Raw genomic sequence first — 25016 nt, forward strand, 5'->3', positions numbered from 1 at the left:
GTCCAAGTGCTTGACTTGTCAGAAGGTGAAGTTTGAACACCAGAGACCGTCAGGGAAGCTGCAAGAGCTCCCTATCCCAGAATGGAAGTGGGAAATGATTACTATGGATTTTGTGACTGGGTTGCCTCGTACCACGTGAGGATATGATTCCATATGGGTAATTGTAGACCGCTTGACCAAATCAGCTCACTTCTTGCCTGTAAAGACTACATACTGCGGGCACAAGATGCCCGGCTCTACATTTGAGAAATAGTCGATTGCATGGAGTTCCTGGCCCATAATATCCGGCAGAGGGCCCCATTTCACTTCTCGGTTTTGGAGAAAGTTGCAGAGGCACTTGGCACACGCTTGAACTTCAAGATGGCTTTCCACCTCGCATGCAGACAAATTGAAGGACAATCCAAACATCGAAGACATGCTTCGCATGAGTGTTTTGGATTTTGGAGGTCAATGGGATGAGCTTAGCTTTGGTGGAGTTTGCCTACAACAACGATTATCACTCCAAAGATAGGATGGCACCCTATGAGGCATTATATGGAAGAAAATGTAGGTCTCCTCCGTGTTGGACGTAAATGGGGAAGCGAAGGTGCATGATGTAGACACGTGCAAGACACTTGAGATGGTTCCCTTTAATCGTGGAACGATCAAAACACTTTTCAGAGGGCGTAAGAGTTATGCACCCTGCACGAAGGGATGTGGAGTTTGCGGGGCGACTATGTATTTCGAAGGTTTCTCCAATGAAGGGAGTCAAGAGATATGGAAAGAAAAGCAAGTTGGCACCTCGGAAAATTGGACCTATTGAGGTTACTGATAGAGTAGGAGCAGCTTGCCTCACGGCTGGAGCTACCACCCAACCTCTCTCACGCTCATCCCATGTTTCACATCTCCATGCTCAGAAATACATTCCAGATCCTTCTCATGTAATCGCAAATGGATATGATAGAGCTAAAAGAGAACTTGACATTTGAGGAGCAACAGAGCCATAGTGGACTACCAAGTGAGATGCCTAAGATCAAAACAGATCCCTATGGTTAAGGTTTTGTGGAGGAGTCACTGCTGGAAGAGTGCACTGGAGTCGAACGGGACATGTAGCAAGTACCAGACTGCTCAATGTATAATCATGTGCTTTATTCTGCCTGGTGTAAAATTCGAGGACGAATTTTCTGTCAGGGGGGAAGAAGGTAACACCCCAAAATTTTAAATTTTATGAGCATTTTTGGTATTTTCATTTTATTTAAATTTTAGGAATTTTTTGAGATTTTTCGATTTTAAAAATCGTGTTAGATTTTCCAAAAATATAAACTTTGATGATTTTTAAAAATTAATTTAAAGACCACGTGGCAAAACTAAAAATATATTTGGAGTCTATGTATTTTTCTGAGTTTTCTGGAATTTTTTCGGAATTTTTGGACCTCGTTTTCGGTCCCGAGGCAGTAAAAATTAAAATTTTATATTCGAATCGAACCGCCGAATCGAATCGATCGGATCGGACCGGCCGAATCGGACCGCCTTTTTCCTTCTTCCCTTTTTCTACCTCGCGCCGTCCCTCTCCCTTTTCTCTCGCTTTCTCTCCTCCCCACTCACCACGGCCACCACCGCCCACCTCACCGACCGTGCCGCCACCCTCCCAATGCCCACGGCCGCCTAAACGGCCAGAAAATGCGCGCAACGCCCCTGCAAGCGCCACTTTCGACTTCCCGGCCAATCCGCCGATCCGCCACCAATTGGACCGGTTTTGTGTCCAAAATCATCTACTCGAGAGCTTTCCATAGACACCAAGAACGCCAAATCCATCGAGCGGATTGTCGATTTTTGCTCGGAAGATTTTAGCCCATTTCGACTTTTAGGCTAGATTTCTAAAACCGTGAATCCCACGAGAAAACCGAGGCCACCAGCACGCTCCATTCATCGAGAGCTTCGCAACGACATAAATTTTGAATTTTTCCGACATCGTTTTTCGGTGGGTCCCACGAAACTTCGCAGTGTTTTTTCGAGCATTTAATGAGCTTAGAAAATTCTGAAAATTTTATGTACTAACCCCGTGTTATGGGCTTCGTAGGTATCCTCGATTCGAAATTCGGCAGCTGACCGAATCTACAAATTTCGCCGCATGCACTGCTACGGAAAAGTCTCCGAATTGGACCGAGGTTTTGGCTAGCCCCATTGTCGACATCCCGAGCGCTGCTCTCAAGTCGGAATCGCATAGGTAAACCCAACCTTGCTTTTCGTAATTTTGTAGTGTTTTAATAGGATTAAAATTCCATAAATTATTCGTGGTAGCTTAAAAATTACGATTCTTTTTGCAATAGCTTAGTAATATTGCTAAGGACCGGGCAAAGTTTTGTAATTTTTAGAGCTTGTTTGGGCGCTTTTGCAAAAATGATCAATAACAAGGACTAAATTGAAATTTTGCGTATTGTGATGGATGATCGATTTGATGGGCCTGGGAGGGGTCGTGTGATATGATTGAACTGTGGATATATGGATTGTGAATATAGAAGTGTGTTTTGAGCCATTTTGCAGTTGGGTAGGTCCTAGGTATAGGGAGACTCACGGATTTTCTACGACTTAGGACATATTGGTCTTTTTCTTTGTTTGTATTGAGTCAAATTTATTAAATGATTGTAATAAAATTGTCGTGAGCCGATGACACCTTTCTTCCTCCGCCAAATTACAAGTTGACCATCGCAAGTCCGTGAGTAGAATATTAATTTTAATTGTAATTTCGATATTATTATATGTTCAAGATGCCCATGCATCACTTATATGCATATATTTATGTAGTTAAACTCTAGGCACGATTTATGTTGCATTCATAATCATGATGTGCCATGGTTGTTGTGGTAATTTAGAGCGCAGCGCGTATGCTGGCGTGCGTGTGATGTGGTGTGGACTATGGATAGGACTGGGCATCCACGGCTTGAGTAATTGGGACCCGATCCTTCGAGAGGTAGTCACGGCTTGAGTAATTCTGGGACCTCGATTTGGTTATTAAGTGGAAGTCCGAGCTTGAGTAATTCACTGCACTGTTGGATTTAAGAGAGTCAGATAGGGATCACCCCATATGTTATGATTGATACTACAGGTGTGTGAGTGCTCCAAATTACCTTTTGATGTTATGATGTGAAAATATTGTTGATGTTGCATTTCACTCTACAGGTGCATTAGTTCTAGATAGTTATAGAGATTATGGTTAAAATTGATATTTTACTCTCGAGTCTAACGCCACTCTGCTCAATATTTTTCAAAGCTACTGAGGATTTTATTTTGGTTAACTCGCTTTTCTCCCTCGCAGGTCAATTATTACTGTTTGTATAAACTTGTTAAATCTTAGAATTTCCGCATGTGTTAAAAATGTTATTTGATTTGGGTCTGTAAACTAAATTATTATTTTGGGACCTGTAAACTTAATATGCTATGCATGTTTGATGGATTGGATGAGGGAGCTGAGCTCCCATTTATTATTATGTTGATGAGTATGTGGAGGGTGAGCTGAGCTCCCCAATTGACTATATATTGTGTTTACAGGTCGGGTGAGTTGAAAACTCCCCGTTGGTAAGTCCATTTTATGGCCGGACTCTGTCCGTTTGTTTTCTTGATATTGGGCCCAAATGGGCCTTAGAGTTGGGTTAATGAACAGTTAGGCTTACTACGGGCCTCGGGGGCTTTAGGCTGGCCCAGGTCCTAGTGCCGGTACGGCCCATAGGTTGGGTCGTGACACTATAATTATTTAAAATTTTAATACCTCTATTTATCCTACGTCTGCCCCAGTAAATACATTAATTGAATATAAATTAGAATAAATATGATTATTAGAATATAACATAAGAATGTAATATAAATAGAAAATATATATGAATGAGGAAGGAAACCTAAACATACAATTAAATTAAATATAATTAAGAAGGAACAGTGAAGATAGTAACAAATTTTATGACTCTAAGTATATTTATAAATATAAAAAATTAAATATATACTTTTTAGTTGTAGGATTAGGATTATAGAATAATAAAACTGAATTTTTAACAAATAGAATACTTTTAAAATAGGATTAAAATTTTGATTTAATTAGTTAATAGTTTTTATAAATAATATAAATATATAAGGGTTTGTTTACAAATTCGCCCTCTCATTGTACATTATGAAGATTAAAAAAATTCTAAACTATTATGTAATTCACACAATAATTAAAAATAATTAAAATTTAAAAAATTAAAATTTTACCTTGCATAATAAATTCTTGATAGAACTTGATTGTTTCATGCTATAATTGCTTAAAGAAAATAATAAAAATTAATCATAAAAATTAATAAAAGAGCTATTTTTATAGACATGTTATTTGAATACAAAATAAAATAGAATTATAATTAATAATTTAATTCAAATTAAAATAAAATTGGAATAAATATGATTATAAAATATAATATAAGAATGCAATATAAATGGAAAATATGAATAAGGAAGGAAATGTGAAAACACAATTAAATTAAATATAATCAAGAAGGAAATGTGAAGAAGAAAAATAGTAATAAATTTAATAATTTTAAGTACTTTTCTAAATATAAAAAATTGAATATGTACTTTTTGATTATAGGATTAGGATTATAAAATTACAATTTTAAGTATTCATTTTTATATTATGAATTTTAATAATCTCATTCACTTTAAATATTTCTTAAATGACAAAAAAAAATCCTAATCTTAAATCATTCACATTTTTATATGTGATTTTTAAAAAATCTTCAATTACAGATGTGTAAAATTAAAGTAAATATTGAAATATATTTGCCACAAAAATGCAAATATTTGAATAAATTATATTGTTGCAATTATGTTGTGTTTGAATGGACAAAAAAAATATTAAATTTCATGGCCTTTCATTATATAACAAAACCAACTGTTTAGTAATTTTGATCCCATGTGATGAATTTTATTTTTCATAAAAAATTTTATAATTTTCATAAATAGTTATTTATAGAGGTACTGATTAAATTAATTTTTATATATGCATAATTATTAAGTGAATTATATGCTTATAAAAAAATGGTGAATTTAATGTATTGGAGAAAGTAATTTAATTAACCATTTTTTTATTAGAGGGCTTAACTTATAATTAAAATCATTACACCCTTAATCTATCGCTTAGTGATGATCAGATGGACATGCCTATCATTTTCGTAATGAGATACACTATCCTTCTTGAATTTTGTTCTATATTTTATATTTATTTTTATCTCTTAATTTTAGTATGTTATTAAAAAATTTCTAAATTTTAATCTTACTTCATAAATTTTTTTTTAATATGTTATAATAGACTTTTAGCTTAAAAAAATATATCTTTCACCTTCTTTTTTTTTTCCACGCTAAAAAAAATATTTTAATTATCATATAAACTTATAATAAAATATCAATATCATCATAGCAATCTAATTTTTTAAAAAAGAAGAATTTATTATTCATTGAAAAATGTTAAAATTATATTTATAAGCATTACATTATAATTTAAAAAAAAATTAAATTGAAAATATATTATTAGAGGTGGAAGAATTTTTTTATAAAATAAAATTAAAATTAAAAATTTTTTAATAATAAATGAAAATTAAATGATCATATTACATTAAGTAACATGACTTTTACGGGTCAAATTGTCAGTGATAACATAGAATTATTTATTTTTTATTAATTTTTGTGCATCGCGTTCAAGTCACTTTGAAATATTCCATTCAAATTAAATAATTTAATATCGACATTTGAAGTCTAACCCTAGAATTAGACTTTCGAGATGAAAGGTACTAAATTGTTGAAAAATTGAAAGAAATCCATTGCTTTTGTCACCTACAATGCCAATGGTACAATAATTAATTAGGGAAAATTTATAGCAACTATTTCTCTGGAATAATTAATGATTTAGACTTTTTAATATATAATGTACGAAAATTTAAGATTTTTTTTTCTTTGATAAATAATAAAATGTAATTTTAAAAAGCAAACAATAATTATTTTTTCACGAGTTTGTGAAATGCCGTGTTTGACTCCATCCCTACAGCTCCATGGAAAGTTAACTTGCTTAATAATTAGCTTTTGATAAAACGGCTTGAAGTTTAAAATTTTTATTAAAATATTAAAAAAAATTAACTTTAAATGAAAAACGCCCTTTGAAACTCAGCGGCGGTAACCACCGATTGTTAACTTACGAGTAAACGTGCAGTGACCGTTATCTCACGTGAGTTTCGGTTTCCTTGGTCAACGCCCAATCCAAACTCAACAAAGTGGAAGCTATAAGTAGACAAGGATCTTGTTCACATAGGATACGTCTTTTCATTACATCATCTTTTTTTTTTCTTTTTTTATAACAGACATGGAATATCTGCAAATTTAAAATAATATTATAATATTTTTATTTTTTAAAAAATTAATTAATGCAAATTCATCATCCTGAAATGAAATTTCCTTATATTTTTTACAAAATAATTTTTGTCGAATTTCTTTTTATTAATAGTAGGTGATGCTTGGAGATAATCAATTATTAAATTCTTTTTTTAAAATGTAAAAAGTTATTTATTATTTTTCTTGAAATATTTCATTTATATTTGAAAATGATTTTAAATTTAACATATTCAGAAATTACTTTTAATAATTAATAGAATTTTAAGACAAATTTCTTCATAAAAAGATTATGTAAAATGTTGATTTTTGTGAAGGTTTGAATCGTTGATATATATATATATATATTTAAAATAATAAAGTCAATATTTGAAGCGTGCAATTCCATGAGTGTTATCATTGTTTTTGATATCTCTATGCACTGCTATAACAATGTAAATGGAGATTTAGATATCTTGGCATCCAACAACCAAATCCTGAAGCCACCCAACAGTCAAGAATTAGAGGCAAAGTGCTCACCAATTAGACTTGTGATGAATTTAAATAGTTTAAAATAAAGTTTAATTAAATTTATAAACTAATTAATTAGGTTTAAATTAATAATTGAATTTTAATTGTCATGGCTAGGTCTAAGTGGATTACAGGTTCAAAATTAGTAGGCTTTCTTGTGACTAAGATTCCTTGCATCACGAAGCTTTCATATCTATCTTGTTGATCCCTAATAAGGTGATTAGAAAAGATTATTAGGTTTACTTGTATTTATGTATGCGTGAAATCTCTTTATATTATAAATCATGAAAAGTAAATTTCACATTTATTTAAGTGTGCAATAATTTCTTAGGATGAGATGTACAACTCTTGCATTGAACAGCCAATTATGTCATATAATTAATTAGGAGACTTATCTTTTTTTAACATGAGTCGTGTCTTTCTCTCTTAATTAGGAACTTCTTTATTGGGATTACTCTCTCTTAATTAGGATTTTTTTTCCTAAATAGTAATTGAAATTAGAGTTAAAATCTAATTAGGAAAATTAAATTCAAATTAAAAGTTTAAAAATATAGAAGATAGAGAAAACAAAGATTTGCATGGATTAAAATCCAGTCAACATTTATAATACTGAAGTCATTTATAAAATTATAAAGTTTTGAATTTGAATCATAACGGAAACTGATTGTATTAAAAAAGGCTTTTTTTTTTCTCTCGTTCAAGCTGCAAGTTCAATTAGAGAAAATTCAAACAGTATCCTGCAGTGGTGAGCTAATAGTCAAGTAATTAAACTTTAATTGTGCTTGAGAAAAATAATTAGTTATTATAATTATTATTTTTTTAATATATAGTAGATTATTTATGGAGTGGACTTTTATTGAATCATTTTAAATTTTGTATTTTATAATATTTCGTGAGATTATTTTCATAATATAAGATTTTATTAGAATTTAATTGAAGTTTGAAAGGTGTAAAACAAGAAATTTAGGCTATAAGTAGGGGTGAGCATTCGATTCGAACCGAATCAAATTAAATTATAAAAACCAAATCGTAAATTTTAGAAATCAAACCAAACTGAAATGGGTGAAAAATTGAATCGAATCGAATCGCTCTATTTCTGTTTGGTTCGGTTTAAACCGATCGGTTTGATTTTTTATTAATTTTTTAATTTAGACTTGATTTTCAAGTTATTTGGTCTAATTTTAACTTTGGTTTGAACCTAATAACCATTAATCAATGAAATTAAACTATTAATATATATATAATTAAATATAATTCATAAATTTTCTATAAAAATAAATTAATTAAAAAATCGATTTAGTTTGATTTGACTATATAAATTACTATTCGGTTCGGTTCGGTTTAATAATTTTTTCTCTTTAAAATCGAACCGAACCGAAATAACCGAAATTTTTATAATGTAAAATCAAATCGAACTGATTGAATTTTAAAACCAAACTAATTGAATCGAATTAACTCAGTTATGTTTGAATTTTCAGTTTAAACCGAATTTTGCTCAGCCCTATAAGGGTGGCGCTCGAATATAATAAACAAGTCAATCGATCAACAATTATCATTTTTTTTTTAATTTAATATGTGACTATTGGACACTTTCCATACATAACAAGCAGGCTTCCCTTTCGAATTCATCTTCTCAATATAAAATTAATGAAGCCTCCAACAGGCAGTTTTCCACACTATTTTCTGTACTTCTGAAAAAGGATGGATCGCCTCTTTCTTGTCTTTTGCATCAATGCATGTTTCCTCTACAACCATGCAGGTTTTTGTCCATATAGAAGTCGATCATTTGCATGTGCAAATATTAATTTCAATTCTTATAGACGTACATTTATACCCATGTTGACAATTCTTCTTTTTTTTTTTTTTTTTTTTTGGATGCAGGAGCACAATGTGTTGGGATTAACTATGGCTGGTTGCTGACAACCTTCCACCAACAGATATAGTCATTGAAACATTGAAATCTAGAAACATCCAAAAAGTTAGAATTTTCGAGCCCAACCCTGATGTTTTGAGGGTTTAGGGAACACTGGCATACATTGAAGTTGTTCTTGGTGCGCGTAATGAGGATTTGGAGCAATTTGCAGAAGATACAGCCTTTGCAACACAATGGGTTAATACCAATGTTGTATCTTATGTCCCTCTAGTAAAAATTAGGTATGTGTCTGCAGGGAATGAGGTCATTCCAGGGCCTTTGGCTATATTTGTAGACGACACCATGCAAAAGTTGGATGCTGTTCTAAAGGGAATTAATCTTTCTGTTCCCGTTAGCACAGCTATCAGCTTTAAAGCAATAGGACATTCTTACCCACCATCAAGTGGGGCATTTGCGAACGTTGCAGTCGTCGCAATAAAATCCGTTGTGCCTTTCTTGGCGTCTAAACAATACCCATTACTAACATTAGATCCATCCTTGGCACAGATCTTATCTCTTCAGAGTCAACTAGGCGTTGGACAAACCCACCTAAATTCAGGCCTCCAGTATCATGGTCACCACTTCCCAAATCTTGCTTGAAATTTAATGTTAATGGTTCTCCTCTGGGAAAACCAGGTAAATGTGCCATAGGGGGGAGTCTTGCGAGACAAGTTGGGACATTTTCTATGTATATTCTCATGTGCAGCTGGTGTAGAAGACCCTAAGGTTGCTGAATTAAAAGCAATTGGTAAAGCATTAGAGCTTCTTTCTTCTTCCCCCAGCATCCTTATTAATGTTACTTGCATTCTTATTGAATCTGACTCTCCGATAGCTCTTTCTTAAGTTCAAAACTTGGAGGCAGCCCCATGGTGTCTTTCTCAAACTATAAATTAAGTTAGCACTAATTTATCTGGGTTGCCAAAGATTATCTTCGGCCATCTTCTAAGAGAAGCAAATTCTATAGCTGATTCCTTAGCTAAACAAAGTCTTAACAGGCTTGAAGATTTTGTGACATTTTTCTAATTCTTGTTGTTTCTTTTGTGCTTAGGATTTTGGAATCCTGGTTAATCAGGGACTATCTTTGCTGCTCCGCATCTGTGTTTTTGTAATAGTTGATTGTGTTTGATGATATGACTGAATGGATTCACATTGGCATCCAAGGCTATGATACATTTGTCACCTCTTTGCTTTGGTCGGGTTCATTATCTAGTTGGTGTATCTTTGCTATCTTGGATACAATTCTCCATGTCTTCCTGTGCTCTATTTTCGGGTCCATGACTGGGTTTATTGATCTGCACCTTGATAAACTGCACTTGATAATTTATTGTTTTATGTTTGCCGATCTATGCCTTGATATTCTACACTTGGCAATTTGTTGTTTTAGATGGTGGTTTGACTCCAGGGGAAGTGCTCTTGCTGCAAATTTTTCTATTTCATTTCTAACATTGAGAGTTGACGCTAGCTATATGTTTTGGGCAGTTTTGGATTTGCTAACAGTCACTTCTTTGTTTTGTCCCTTTTTGGCACTATTGTCTTGATTGGGTCTGACCGGATTTAGATGGATGATATATGCTAAATTTTTCCTGGATATTCTCTTGATAAAAATTTTACCAAAAAAAATAAAAACTTACTAGAGAATGTGTATCCTTATTTTTCATACGTAGGTGATCCTGCAAACATTCGATTAGATTTTGCATTAGGACTGGCTTCTGGTCCTGTTATTACTGATGGGGCATTGACATACAATAATCTTTTTGATGCTATAGTTGATGCAATATATATGCTGCCCTATAGAAAGTTGGCGGACCAAGTGTGAGAATTGTTATTTCAGAGACTGGACGGCCAAGTTAAAATCGAAGCAAATTAATATGGAGAAATTAGATAGCAAAATGAACGCAAACGCTCGATTGTAAACAATATCATTCTTATTAGAAGTTCTTTGGTAGATGAATTTCTAAAAAGTAGAGGCCTTAATTATTACAATACTTGTACATGTGTTTCTCTCGAAACCATTTCTAGTTTTTCTTTTTTTCCCTAAAAAGTGACAGCATAAACCTCAGTCATATTTGGATAATACAATCCAAAATTCTGTTCAACACCAGCTGGCTTGAGATTTTCATTGAAGAGAGCAAATATGTGAGTTTCTATAGGAATTCCAGGCCTCCTAGGAGTACCCACTGCAGATTTGACGTGAGCCAACACATTATTAACATAAACTTGAGTATTAGGAACAACTGCTACGTCCCCATTTCCAGCACTTGGCCATCCAGTCTCTGAAACAACAATTCTCAAACCTGGTCCACCAACTTTCTCTAGGGCAGCATATAGTGCATCAACCATAGCATCAAAAAGATTACTGTATAGCAATGGCCCATCAGTTAACAACAGGACCAGAAGCTGTTCCTAATGCGTAATCTAATCGAATGTTTACAGTATCACTTGCGTATGCAAAATAAGGATACACATTTGCTAGAATTGGGTATTGTTTAGACACCAAGAAAGCCACAACGGGTGTTATTGCGCCGACTGCATCGTTCTTAAATGCGCCACTTGAAGGTGGGAAAGATTGTCCTATTGCATCAAATTGGATAGCTGTGCTAACAGGAACGGAGACATTACTTGCCTTGAGAGCAATATCCAAGTTTTGTATGGCACCAGCTACAAATTGCGCCAAAGGCCCTAGAATGACTTCATTCCCTGCAGATATATACCTAATTTTTACTGCAGGGACATAAGGTATAACATTGGTATTAACCCATTGAGTTGCGAAGGCTGGATTTTCAGCAAGTTGCTGTAAATCCTCATTGAGCGTGCCAAGAACAACTTCAATGCCAGAATTCCCTAGGGCCCTCAAAACATTTGGGTCGGGCTCAAAAATTCGAACTGTTTTGATGTTTTTAGAATTCAGTAGTCTAATAACTGTATCTGGTGGTGGAAGGTTGTTACCAAGTAGTCCATAGTTAATCCCAACACCTTGTGCTCCTGCATCCAAAAAATAAAAATTAAAAAAAAAATGTGTAAACATGGGCATAGATGCACATCTATAAGAATTGAAATTAATATTTGCACATGCAAATGATCGACTTCTATATGGACAAACACCTGCATGGTTGTAAAGGAAACATGCACTGATGCAGAAGACAAGAAGGAGGCGATCCATCCTTTTCAAGAAGTACAGAAAATGGTTTAAAAGCTGCTCAATGGAGGCTTCATTTTATCCTAAGAAGATGGGTTTGACAGGATAGCCTACTTGTTACGTATGGAAAGTGTCTAATAATCACATAATTAATTTTTTTTAAAAAGTTCGTATTGTTTTTTATAAGCAAGGTAAATTTATTATGAGATAATAGCAGACCTCAAACGACAGCAAAAATAAAGCTGGATCAAAGATGTATCAACCTAAAAAAAAAAAATTTAATTATTGCTTAAATTTCATAAATAGAAATCAATTGATTTGTTTATTATATTGGAGCACATCACATTACGACCACTGTTATTGCTTGAATTTCTTGTTTTAAACCTTCCAAACTTATATTAAATTCTAATAAAATTTTTATGTTATGAAAATAATCCCACAATTATTAAAAAAATATGAAATTTAAAATGATTCCATAAAAGTCCACTCCACGAACAATCTACCATCAGATAAGAAAAAATAATACAATGACGAATTATTTTTCCTAAATACGATCACATATATATATAAAGAAAATATGGTCTGTGTGCAAACCATTGGGCAGACTTTGGAGCTCACTTTTCAGTATCCTTTTATTCTCATTTCCTCTCTTTACCGTTAAAACTACTTTTTTAAAGTAATTTACGAATATGTTATGTATTAATGAAATTAACTTTAAAAATTATAAAAAATAAAATATTTCAAAAAAAATAATAAATAGTAGCATCGTAGTCGTCTTCATAATTATGAGGTCTCGGGTTGAGGTGTTAGGTTGAGGTCTTACCATCTACCAGAAAGTCTAATAGAAAAAGCTCCTGAGTTCCAGAAAGTGGCACTTTGTGTGCACTTTAAATCAGCCTAAGGAAGGGGTGATCTGGTGCACGAAACTCCCACACTTGTGGACTCTGAAGAGAGTTGATGCATGCAGCCTTATCTCTACTTTATAGAGAGGTTATTTCCATGACTCAAACCCGTGTCCTCCATATCATAAACGGAGTAACCTTATCCTTACACGAAAGTCACCATCAAACCAGCCTATGGAAGTTAATGGAAAATAATCATACATGCATCATGTGACAGCTTTTGTGACTTTCTGAAATTACGTTGTATGTATTCCCTCATTGAATCCAACTTCTCCACAAATCATGTTATGTGGAGAATAATATCAAGAAAGAGAAATGATCCTGTTTAAAAGCTAAAGAGGGCAGTAATCTTCCAGTCCTTTGTAATTTTAAGACCTTAGATATTTACCTTAATCATGAAAAGACTATACAAAGTAACAAGAAGAAAACAATTTAAAATTTATATTTAGCTTTTCAAACATTGCCAATGCAAAATTTATTGGAAATACATCATGTTCTCCTTCGTTTGAATATACAATTAGAATGAAATGAAAATTATAAGTCAAACCAAACTTATGCCTAAGCCGACGAATAAATTCCTCAAACTTAGCACGGCAAAGAACTACTTGATCTTCTGCAGCATTGCAATCTACTTGAGGCTCCGAAACAGCAAGCTTGCGCTACAAAATTGAGAACGAAAGATTAGTACAATTGAACCTCATAATTAAAATTAAAAAAAAAAAATCATATACAACCTTGTCTCCGACATGTTTGTCAGGGGATTTATCCTGTTTTTTTTCTCCATCATCATTTAGTTCAGTAGAAAATCTTTTTGCTTCCACTGGCACTGCTGCTGCTAGAAAAAGTTGTAGTAGTAGGAAGAAAACTATTTAAAAAATGAGAATTACCTCTATAATATGTAGATGGCATAAATCCATTGATAACAGGCAAGTCAAGGAATATATTTAAATCAAGGAATCTAATCATCCATTTATGGAAGATAAATATTCCTTTAGACCCAAATGATAGTTCAATGATAAATCAATAGTTGCTCATGCATAAGTCAACTGTTACTATTGTTCGATATGACAAGAACATGCTAATAAATTTTATGCAAATAAGCAATAACCTTAGCAGCACCTCGCTTCCTTGCAGGAGCATCTTCTTCAGTTGGTGATGCAAGACCGGGTTCAGGAGTGAGGCAGTGTTCAACATAATGGGCCATCACAAGTTTGCGAAGGTTTTCTTGTACAGCATCCAAACCTATACTATTTCCTGCAAAAAGGATAAAATACTCAGTTCATCAATTAAATTGACATACTTGTGTGAATTTTAATCACTTAATCAAGTAGCAAAAATTTTTCACAATTCAATGAAAAGCACTAAGATCAAATGCTGCTTCTTTCTAAACCTAAAATCTCAGGCATCAGGATTCATTTTAGGAGACATGGTGTAGTTTATTGAGCAAAACAAGCCAATCAGGGACATATTCTGAAAAGGTCAATATGAGAAAAAAGCAATAAAGTCACAAAAATAAACTTTCCACCAAAAATCAAACTGCTGACAATGCTTTCAATTTCTTCTTCAAGAGAATAAACCCAATGCCAGAATCATATGAGGAAACCCACAAAGCTCAAAGAAAGAACACATGAAGCTCAATGGTTGATTTTTCATCATGGCCCATGTAAACCATTGTTTGGCAGTGGCACAACAACAAAACCAAAATAAAGGTGCCACTAAGTACTTCCAAAAGCATAGTGAAGTGTTATGTAAAAGGTGTTATAAATAACTTGTATGTTAGATAGTAGAGAGAGAGAATTCTTAAATTGTTGAAATACAAGAAAGGAAAGAAGTGAAAAGATATGTAGAATCATATATATTTAAATAAAAATATATTATTCTATGATGGCACTTAGCACGTATGTATGTGAAATAAAATAATTCTCTTATTTTAATTTTCATAAATAAATTACAAACATATGTGTTTATTAACAAGTAGATGTGTCTGCTAATAAACAGATATATCTATTACATACAAACAGTTACGACTATTAGGAGATATGTCTTTTAATAAACGAATATAGTCACATCCATTAGAAGATATGCCTAACAAACAGTTATGTCTGTCAAGAAACTGTACCATGATTTTTCATTATCAATAAATATTGATAAGTTTTTCAAGTTAGATATATATTATTTCTATTTCTTCTTCTTCTCTTATAGTCTCTTTAAATTCTATTTGTACAAAAAGTTTTTAAAGGAAATCTTCACAAGTTGTCATCTTTCAGGCTTTTTTGTATCCTGAAGATATATTGCCGTAACCTTGCAACAATCTAATGAGAGCAATTAATATCTTAAAGATAGTGATTCATCACGCCTCAAAGCCTACTGCCTCAACAAAAGGTAGAAACAAAGTACCTTGTAAATCACACCACTGGTAATCAGGCTTTAAAGACAGTAACACATGAACACAAAATTTGTATTAAGATCATAAGAGTCTTTTCAGCAACAAAAATCTCCATTTCTAATACAGTGAGAAGTCAAGGTAGAATCAACAAGGCTTCCTACAAAGATTACGCTTGGCAAAAACCTTTTACTCAAAGGCTCATGCTCATCCTACACTGTCCTCACCCTGTACTACCTATCGTGGTTCAGTTCCTTGAGCAAGCAGGTGAGATGAATACATTCTTTTCAGTACAAGGACATAGACTAGATCATTCTATTTAACTATATGCACTAATGGATAAAGCAGTGATGTCAAGCAATAGTTGTTGATAATCGGGCCTTATAGGATGATTTTCTCATCAGCAATTCAACCTTGTTTATTACCAATTAACTTTTTTATTGGTTTTAATAGAGGCAAATCTAAAACAATAAGAAACTCTGGCTTGCATAAGAAATACACCTACTACATGAAAATGCAAGATATCCAAACATTCAGATTCAGGATGCCAGTTTGCCATGTAATGCACTTTTGCGGTTCCCAGGAAAAAATCCAAACATTTAGGAGATACTTGCCTTCCTTATGACTTGAGTTGGCTCTCTCAACAATTTGCTTCTGTGTAAGCCTACCATGTTGAAGCAAACCCTCAACAATGCCTACACACTGCAGAAACCAATGCTCCAAAAATGAATTATTCAAATTTAAGTCAACTTCACATGTTAGTATGCACCAAACTTAAACTTAAAAAAATAATAATAATAATAATAATAATAAAATAAACACTAACCAATATAAATTATCAAACAATGCCATGTACCGAGTAATTTGTTTTGGCACACTCTGGGAACTACCTTCAAATACAATCATTAAAAAGACCACCGTGAAGCTCCTTAACTGAATTTGATTATTCCAATCAGGAAAAATTCAAAAATCACGCACTGGGTTTACTATAATTCCTCTAAATTAACATTCTTGCACTTCCACGCATGTCAACATATTAATTAAACAACTCGAATTGAAATACCAAAATTTTTAGTAGTCACAATCCACGCAACAGAAAAGCCCAGCAATCAAACAGAGGAGGAACATAAATTGCCAGAGGCCAATATCACTGGCTTTAGACTTTTTTTTTTTTTGGCAATTTCTGGGCACCCCAGCAAAGAAGAAACGCAAATAGATTACCAGTTTCATCGAGGCGCAAAGCTTGAACGCAACTGTGCTGGATTAAGGTCACTAAACAGTTCTTCACACGCATCTGAGAGAGCTCAGTGTATCGGACAATATTATGGAGAGTTAGGGATCCTTTGCGGCGTATTTGATGCCGTGCCGAGTCTTTACCATCATTGTTCTTTGCTGCATATGAGAGGCGGAGGGGAGTAGACGAATTGTTGGGCGTTCTCTTTATTAAAATGGTAGCATCACTTTCACGCATCAATTGGGTCCATAGCTCAGTGGTAGAGCATTTGACTGCAGATCAAGAGGTCACCGGTTCGAACCCGGTTGGGCCCTTTCATTATTTAAAAAAAAAAATCCGTTATGGACATCTTTCTCCTTTATTGAATGGGCTTTTATATATATTTAAATGTCAAGAATTTTTACTTTTTCTTTTCTAAACACCTAATAATCTTTTTTTATGGATTAATTTTTTTAATTGATAAATAAATAAAATTTTAATTAGAATTGAAATTTAAAATTTTATAGCCTTTAAAAATGATTTTAATTATTATTAAATTAAACTTCATGGGTGATAATATTTTCAATTTGGTGACGTGGTTTTTAAAGAAAAAATAGTATAATGTTGAAAGAAAATAGTTTAGGAGCCCAGCTGTTGATGAGTATAAATTCAGAAAATAATTGATTCCAACAAAAATACAAAGAGCCCTGAAAGAGAATTCAATGCCTGGTAGCTTTTATGCTCCAAAAGACATGCTTCATTTCACATGGGAACATTAATGGATGGACATGATTGTGATATATAAGACAATTCCCCACCAATTGAAAGAAAGTTTAATGGCCAAACTGAAAATTGTTGCCAGTTCAATTTTCGTATATTGACATAAAATGCAATTTTTCCACACGGGGCAAATGACTGAGGGCATCTGAACGGAGAAGAGAAGTATGTAAAAGGGTGATGAGAGTGGACAACCTAGTAAAGGCAGCCGAGGAAGACAATGAGAAAATGAAATATGCAATTTCGGCTGTAAAAGAGGAGAACAAGAAGACCCGCGTGTACCAAATCGAGGGGACACATAGATGTAATGTAAGTGTGTGGGGGTGAGAGGTGCCTCTAATAGGGTTACCTCCAGCATCTCACACGAGAGAAATATGGCTTATTATATATATAAATGGCTGAGTTTCTTCCTAACACCAATAGCTGTTCGATTGCTACTCTTACCCATATAACACTCTCATTTGACACTAACATGTTATCGCATCAAATGCATGAAGAGTGAAGAAGAGATAAGATAGGGTAACAGCAGACAATGTATTCTTCTTTCTTTGTATAAATCAACAAGTAGAGAAGCCCCAGGTATGCTTCAGCCAAAGCTACTGCTTCTGCTTCTTCACTGATTAGTGCAGGTGGAGAGTTCCAAAGGGATCGCATTGATCTGATGATGATCTCCACTACTGATGCTCCCAAATGAGTTTAATTCTCATTTCCATTCATTGGATCATGCGATCCCTTAGGAATTTTCCACCTCTAGCTCTAAATTCACACCATATCCTTTCCAGGTAATAAGCCAACTTATATTCTTTCTTCCCAACTTCTTATCACCTTATCATTTGTCGCTGTTTTTATTTTCAACATAAATCTCTCTATCATCTGCGCTTTATATATAATTTTTCTTTCTTTGATCCTTTTAATTTCCAAATATCAAGGTTTAATCTGCCTCGAAAGCCCAAACCCATATTCAAAACATGTACGTTTACAGGCCCTGCCCAACTCAGCCCCAAACCATCTCAGGTCTCCTTCATACTACTTTGCTTTCTCATCTGCGAACGTGCTTAATCATTTAAGCTTTTTATGAATTGAATATAATTTTCCTGGTATCATATTATTTATTTTTATTAATAAATGAAATACATAATTAATTTATATTAAAAAAAAATAAGAATAAATAAATGTTAAAAATTCAATTTTAAAAACAATAACAAATTTATCTATTTATATTGATAGATATAATATTTTATCAATTTACATTTAATTATTTTTAATAATTCATCAATTAAATTATTAATATTTTTTATTAAATTAGTGATTCGCTAATTTAATTGCTTAATTTAATTAAGACTCGATTAATTTTAATAACTACGAATTGACCAATAAATTGTTTATTTAATTTAATTTCCATAAATATAAAGTTTTCATTCCTCCAGGAGAAATGGGTGATTCCTCTATCGTAATCTATTTTTCACAAACCATTTCTACCTTGACTCCGGTCTTATTTGTCCACAAACCAAATGGCAATGAGAAAATTATCAAATACGTAATAGCATTAAAATATGGTAATCTCTTGAATGTAAAATTATTTTTTTTTATTTATAGAAAAGTAAAATTAGAAATTGAAATGAGTGAGGTACTTACCAAAATTACCATATTCAAACTCAATTATCATTTTTAATATCTAATTTTATTTTAAATTTGATTAAATTTTATTTTAAATTATCTAAAACTGTATTAAATACACTTACTATTATCAAATTTGTTTATCTTTATATATTTTAATTAATAATATATATATAATATATTTTTATTAATAATTTATAATATTTTAATAGAATATTATAAAAATATATTTTTATATTTAATTAATTATTTATATAAAAAATTTAAATAATAAATACCCAACGCATCAAATCTAAACTCCATCTAAAATTGATTATATATTATTTAAATTTATTCAAATAGGATTTAATTGAATTGAGTATTTGAAAATATCCCATCCCATCCCATTCCATTTATAAGTGAGAGGAAATATGTGCTCTGAGAGTGCTATATAATCCCTTCCGATAATATGCTCAATTTAAATTATTATTGAGGAAAATATTTTTTAAAATATATTAATTAAAAGGTATTAAAAAAATATTAAAAAATAAATTTAAAAAGTTTTAGATATTAAAATATTAAAATAGTAAAATAATTTTCTTGAATTACTTTTTTTAATAGTATAATGATTTTTTTTCCTAAAAAATAATTTTAGCCTTAAAAGCTCAATATCAAATAGGTAAGATATTCAACATTAATAAGCACAATATATGTTGAATGGGTGAATTGACCCACTTAATTTTTAAAAATAAAAAATTTCAATATATATTATATATTAAATTATTCAAATGACGTATTAAAATTATTTTTTTTTAACCTTTCAAAATCTTCGAAATATTTATATATTTAATAAATTTAGATTTGTTGGACACTTCACTCTAAGACCCTATTATTTTAAATTTTTAAAATAAAAAATAAAATCTTAAAAAAATAAGAAACAAAAAATTAAAACCCTACTGACTAAAACTCCAAAAGACATATTCTTCTCTCTATCCCTCCTTTTGCTAACTTCCATCTCTTTATCATCTTATATTCAGAAAATTATAACTCTCTCTCTCTCTCTCTCTCTCATTGTTTTCTCTTATTCTTTAACAATTAGCTTTGTCTTTTTTCCTTTTTTTTTTTGTGTTAACAAAATTAGTGAACAACTTCAAATTAATAAGTTAATTTTTTTTATTTTACTTACTTGTGAAATTAGTATTGATATTACATATTACAATTTACAATTGCAAATATTTAAAAGATATATTTTACAATGAAAATTATGAAAACTCAATTGTGAAATTAAATGCAAAATTGATTGTTAAATGATTTATTAATTGTATATATTAATAAAGATGTCTTTTATAACACCGATGATAAAGAAATTATGTAATTTTTAATTGAAAATTTATTATTTGATAAAGTTGTTTTCTTTTTCTACTAAATTATTATTACATAAGAAAAGTTACATGCATTATATATATATATATATATGTATGAGTAGTTTATTAGTGTATATAATATTTTTTTAAATTAAATAAAACTTTTTTTGGCTCCATCGATTAAATTTCTTGACTTCTTCTTTGTTATTGGTATCCATTAAATAATCACATTAAATATATAACAAATTTATTAAATAGTTTTCTCTTTCAAAACGTTAAACTTGTTGGTATTATCTTTCCAAATATCGAGTGAATGTTTGGTAGTTTCCATCAATTAATTAATTTAAATTCAAAAAATAATAATTTTCGTGCCGAACGGGGATAAAGCATTTGTGTTAATGGTTCAAATTTAAATCGAGTGGGTTGAATTGTCTTTTGAAGAATGCAGACTTATTGCGTACACATTTTGCAAAAGCATACACTCACAGTCAATCAATTATAACTCCGTTGTTTCCAAGCCAATTTGGAAAAACAAAAAGGAGGATGACAAGTGGCGATTAATTATTTAAATTATTAGTTTAAATGACTTTTATTATATTTAATATATATCAACGGTTGAAATTTATGGACAAGTATTGTCGGACAAGAAAAAAAAAAATCAATGTTTAATTGGGAAAAACCCCCCAAAGTTCTCTCCTTAATGATGGGAGCTGCCTAACTTCACAGTCCAAACGACATTAAGATCTTGACAATGCATCGCCAGCCAACAAACCCTACACCACGGTTCTCCTGTACTAAGAAAGAAACATTATTTTCAAGTTTGCTCCGTGAATGACGGAGGACAAAAGTCACTCCTTTTCAGCTGACTTGTGTCACAAAAACATTGGCTAGGCTTTTGTTTAGTTTTATTCAAACTTAATATGATCATTTTTATATAAAAAAAATTTTAGAGCAAGAAATAACTATAAAATTTTAATTCTTAATTTATTAATTCAAAAATAGTTCTAAACAGACTTGTAAAGAATTTTTGAATAGCTATAAGCTTTGAGAGATGAAAAAAAAAAAAAATCACATTACCAAACAAAACAGCTCTTCATTAAAAGTCTCATTCAGATTATGTTCATACATGAAAGAAGCCAAAAGAAAAGTACAGCACCATCAAAAGTTGCCAGATATTTAGTTTTCCATACAACCATGCAAATATGGAAGCCTTAACTTCCATAATCAACGTGCATGATTCATGTGCCGGGCAGGGTTGCATCCGCATCCGCATCCGCCATTGATAGCGCGCTTGTCATTGACCGCCCATGATAACTTCTTTCGGAGAAAGAAAACAGACTATACCTTTAGGAAGCGTAGAGGGATTATTCAGGGATTACATGCTCTACATGTGTGTAAATATATGAATTAATCCGACTCTTTATAAAAAAGAAAACTGAAATATTATGCTTAAATAAATATTATTTTTTAGTGTTATCAGTATATATTATAATAAAAAAAATTATTATATAAATTCATTATATCATAAATTTAAAATATAATATATATAATAAAATTCACATATAAAATAATGGAGAACTGCAGGTTGAGTTTTCTCGTGTAATAATTAGCAGGACACGTTGGCCCTGATTGTGGGGTCATTGCCAACGATCACAAGCTTGACTATCTTCTACAAGTAGGGTCCCTGTCCATTCTCAGTTGAATGTCTTACATTTCGTGGTTGAATTTCAATCTACAATGCCAGTTGAAACCAAGTATATAAATGGCCGAAACCTTCTCTTGAGTCTTCGCAGCAAATTCGAGCTCCTTGGCCTAGCACAAACCCTGTTGCCAACATTGTATCCTAAGTTCAAGTCTGGCCACCGAGCATACTATTTCCCTTTAGAACTGTTCCTATGGCTTGCTTCAAGACCCTGGCAGTCCTGGCTCTTGCCCTCGTTCTCTGTGCGCGAGGCACTCTAGGTAATTATATATATGTCTTTTCTTCTCTACATAATGTTAGAGGTAAACCCAGTTCATAGTATAATCTATATAATTTTAAGATCATATCTCATGTTGAAATAACAAAATTAAGATGGTGGTCTGCAGGAGAAATAATATGTGAGCATCTCGACCAAGAGACATGTTCTTACGCAATATCATCCACCGGCAAGCGCTGTGTGCTCGAGAAGCACGTCAAAAGAAGCGGAAAAGAATCATACACTTGCCGTACATCTGAAATTGAAGCCGATAGATTGAGGAACTGGATCGAAACTGACCAATGCATAAAAGCATGTGGTCTCGATAGAAAATCACTGGGAATCTCATCAGATTCTCTCCTTGAGTCTCGCTTCACACAGCAGCTCTGCTCTCCTCAGTGCTACGATAGCTGCCCCAACATCGTTGATCTTTACTTCAATCTCGCCGCTGGAGAAGGTATAAATGCACCTAAACATGATTTTCATTTTCATAAACTTATCACTGGACAACAAATTTTTCTTTCGTTAGGCAAATTGTAATTTTTATAAATAAATGCTTTGATTGAACATTTATGTTCCCTTCTCATATTTCAGGTGTATTTCTTCCAAAGCTTTGTGAGTCCGCACATGAGGGAAATGCTCGTAGAGGATTGATGGCTGATATCCGGAGCTCTGGTTTTGTTGCACCAGGACCAGTTCATCCAGTGAAGTACACGATCGCCCCAATAGTCTCCCCATCACTGGCACCCTGTTAATCAAATTTCATGGCAATGAAAACGCAAAGAATCAGAACGGAGGTGTGAATTTATATATTAAGCATATAATAATAATGATAATAACGAAGTAGCACGAAGATTTTAGTAGCCAGCCGACTAGATTGCTCCATCAGGGTATAGAGTGTGCGCCTGGTTCTGTTATTTAAAAAAACAAGATGTTACGTCGGAATATTATTTTAGACGTGTTCTCCTAGTGTTAATTATATGTTTATATATGTGTTGCCATAGTCGGCTTCTTCTTTTTGAAGCAGTATAGATATCCTGGAGTCATGTAATAAACGTTTTGTATTCATAATTTCATTTTCCAAATAAATTCTGTGTGGTGATTTCGTATTTCCGTGACCCTTTGGACCATATATTGTTTTAACATTAAAAATGTTAGCCAAGCAAAGATTATATATTTTTTCTATTTTTCTTTCTTCTTTTTTTTTTTTTTAGAAATGTCTACACTTGAATAATAACTCTACAAACTGAGCAAGGACAGAAAAATTAAAGTAATTCACTTTGCCCCATATGTCACTCCAAGATTCACGACCAGAAGGCCTATAATAAAATGAATTAAGGGTATTAAAGGCAAACCAATATTTAAAACCAAAATCAAAATTTTCTATTATAATAAGGAGCTGCTAGCTTGAAAACTTAGAGACGGCAATCTATTATTTCATGGAATTTTATAATACCATCTTAATGACCCTTCAGAGCATTAAAAACTAGTCCTTAATTATATTAATAATTAAGATCCATACGCTCCCTTTATATAAAGTATTCGCATTAATTATTTCAAGAAGCATATATTCCAGAACTAATATTTTGATCTTATTAAATAAATTTATTTTAAAAGTGTTTAAGATAAATATTATTTACATATTTTTAGTGTTATTTACACTAAATATGTTGACATTATGTATGCATAATATTGCTTATTTAATTATTTATAGCGAAATATGCAATTCTTAACATATTTTACTTTTTAATTAAAAATAATTTATTCAAATTTATTTAATAAAACAAATTTGTTATACTTGCAAACCAAAAAAAAAAAATTGTTATACTTCCAAAGTCTCTTAGCATGCTGAATATATTAATTAATAATAGCCCTTCTTACCACAAAGCTCATTATGAAACAGAGCATCTCCTTTATAACACCGGATAATTTTTTTAGAGAGGAAAATAAAGATTTATCTTTTTTATTATAAAAATGAAGTTAATTTTTTTTTATTTGAAAAGGGTTGAAAATAAAAAGGGCAAAAGAAAATTGTGAGAATTTACAATTTTATACCATTATCAAAACTTAAATAAAAAGGGTAATTTTATAATTTATTTATAAAAAAATAACTTTTCTTTTCATTTATTTTTTAATGTTCTCTCTAAATTAAAAAGGAACATAACAAGAAGAAAATTAAATTTATTTTTTTTTACTTTTTTCTAAATATAAAAAATTATAAATATCTCGTTATTTTTCTTTAGCTATTTTCTTTCAATTTATTTTTCACGCATCCCAACAGAGGGTCAATCTCTCTCGTCCCTTCAACTTATTTTTATTTAATTTTTTGTTGTACAAAATCTCTCTATGAAGATTAATTATATTATATACAAATTGTTATTTTTTCTTACTTAAAAAACAATCAAAGCTTTGTAAATGGTCACTTCGGTTCAAAATTAAATTGAATTAATTAAATTAAAATGAAAAAATTAATAATTTTAAAAAATTAAATCAAACAAAATTAATAAATATTAATAATTTGTTTAACTCTGTTTAAAGCAAATCAAATTTATATAAAAAAAAATCGCATTACTATACATAAATAAAAATTAACCAAACAAACCGAAGAAAATAACCCAATCTCCCAGTCAGTTACAATGAAGAAAATTACTCAATCACAGCCAAAATGATCCCCTAGTCGGTGCCAACTCCCAATCCATCATCCCAGCAGCCAAGCAATGATTTTCAATTAAAAAAAAAAAAAAAAAGATCAATCCCACAACCAAGCAAAATCAACAACTTGCAAATCGCTGTTGGTGATGAGGTGTGAGTGCAATGAGCTGATGAAGTGCGACGTGAGGCGAGGTGATGGCGACGAGGAAAATCCAATAAATGCTATTGG

At 31.8% G+C, this 25016-nt stretch overlaps 4 protein-coding genes and 1 non-coding gene across 9 annotated transcripts; 2 read left to right on the plus strand and 3 right to left on the minus strand.

Annotated features, from left to right (window-relative positions):
- Positions 1-10840: 10840 nt before the first annotated feature.
- Positions 10841-11146, minus strand: LOC131175486 (putative glucan endo-1,3-beta-glucosidase GVI). The gene has a single exon (XM_058139902.1). The coding sequence runs from the start codon at positions 11144-11146 to the stop codon at positions 10841-10843; it is 306 nt and encodes a 101-aa protein (XP_057995885.1).
- Positions 11147-11180: 34 nt separating this feature from the next.
- LOC131175488 (putative glucan endo-1,3-beta-glucosidase GVI) lies at positions 11181-11966 on the minus strand. The gene is made up of 2 exons (XM_058139904.1): positions 11909-11966; positions 11181-11788 (listed from the first exon to the last, which is right to left on the minus strand). Exons 1-2 carry the CDS (start codon positions 11964-11966, stop codon positions 11181-11183), a joined length of 666 nt encoding a protein of 221 aa, XP_057995887.1.
- Positions 11967-13263: 1297 nt separating this feature from the next.
- On the minus strand, positions 13264-16793 carry LOC110671766 (uncharacterized). 5 transcript variants are annotated; one of them, XR_002498154.2, is made up of 5 exons: positions 16449-16650; positions 15842-15929; positions 13953-14098; positions 13579-13676; positions 13264-13503 (listed from the first exon to the last, which is right to left on the minus strand). XR_002498154.2 is itself a non-coding variant. In XM_058140190.1 (4 exons), the coding sequence occupies exons 1-4, from the start codon at positions 16455-16457 to the stop codon at positions 13635-13637; spliced, it is 288 nt and encodes a 95-aa protein (XP_057996173.1). In that variant the 5' UTR covers positions 16458-16651; the 3' UTR covers positions 13264-13634. The 5 variants fall into 5 exon arrangements, 2 of the variants coding, with proteins under 2 accessions (XP_057996173.1, XP_057996174.1); XR_009145744.1 differs by having other exon boundaries at positions 13579-13679; XR_009145743.1 differs by adding an exon at positions 16054-16117 and having other exon boundaries at positions 13264-14098; positions 16449-16793.
- TRNAC-GCA (transfer RNA cysteine (anticodon GCA)) lies at positions 16704-16775 on the plus strand. Its single transcript has one exon. It is a non-coding gene; the product is annotated as a tRNA-Cys (tRNA).
- Positions 16794-22072: 5279 nt separating the features above from the next.
- Positions 22073-23244, plus strand: LOC131175489 (uncharacterized). The gene is made up of 3 exons (XM_058139905.1): positions 22073-22139; positions 22266-22592; positions 22730-23244. The coding sequence occupies exons 1-3, from the start codon at positions 22073-22075 to the stop codon at positions 22888-22890; spliced, it is 555 nt and encodes a 184-aa protein (XP_057995888.1). The 3' UTR covers positions 22891-23244.
- The last annotated feature ends 1772 nt before the right edge of the window (positions 23245-25016 follow it).

Source organism: Hevea brasiliensis, chromosome 17 (assembly GCF_030052815.1).
Source record: "Hevea brasiliensis isolate MT/VB/25A 57/8 chromosome 17, ASM3005281v1, whole genome shotgun sequence".
Classification (NCBI taxonomy): domain Eukaryota; kingdom Viridiplantae; phylum Streptophyta; class Magnoliopsida; order Malpighiales; family Euphorbiaceae; genus Hevea; species Hevea brasiliensis.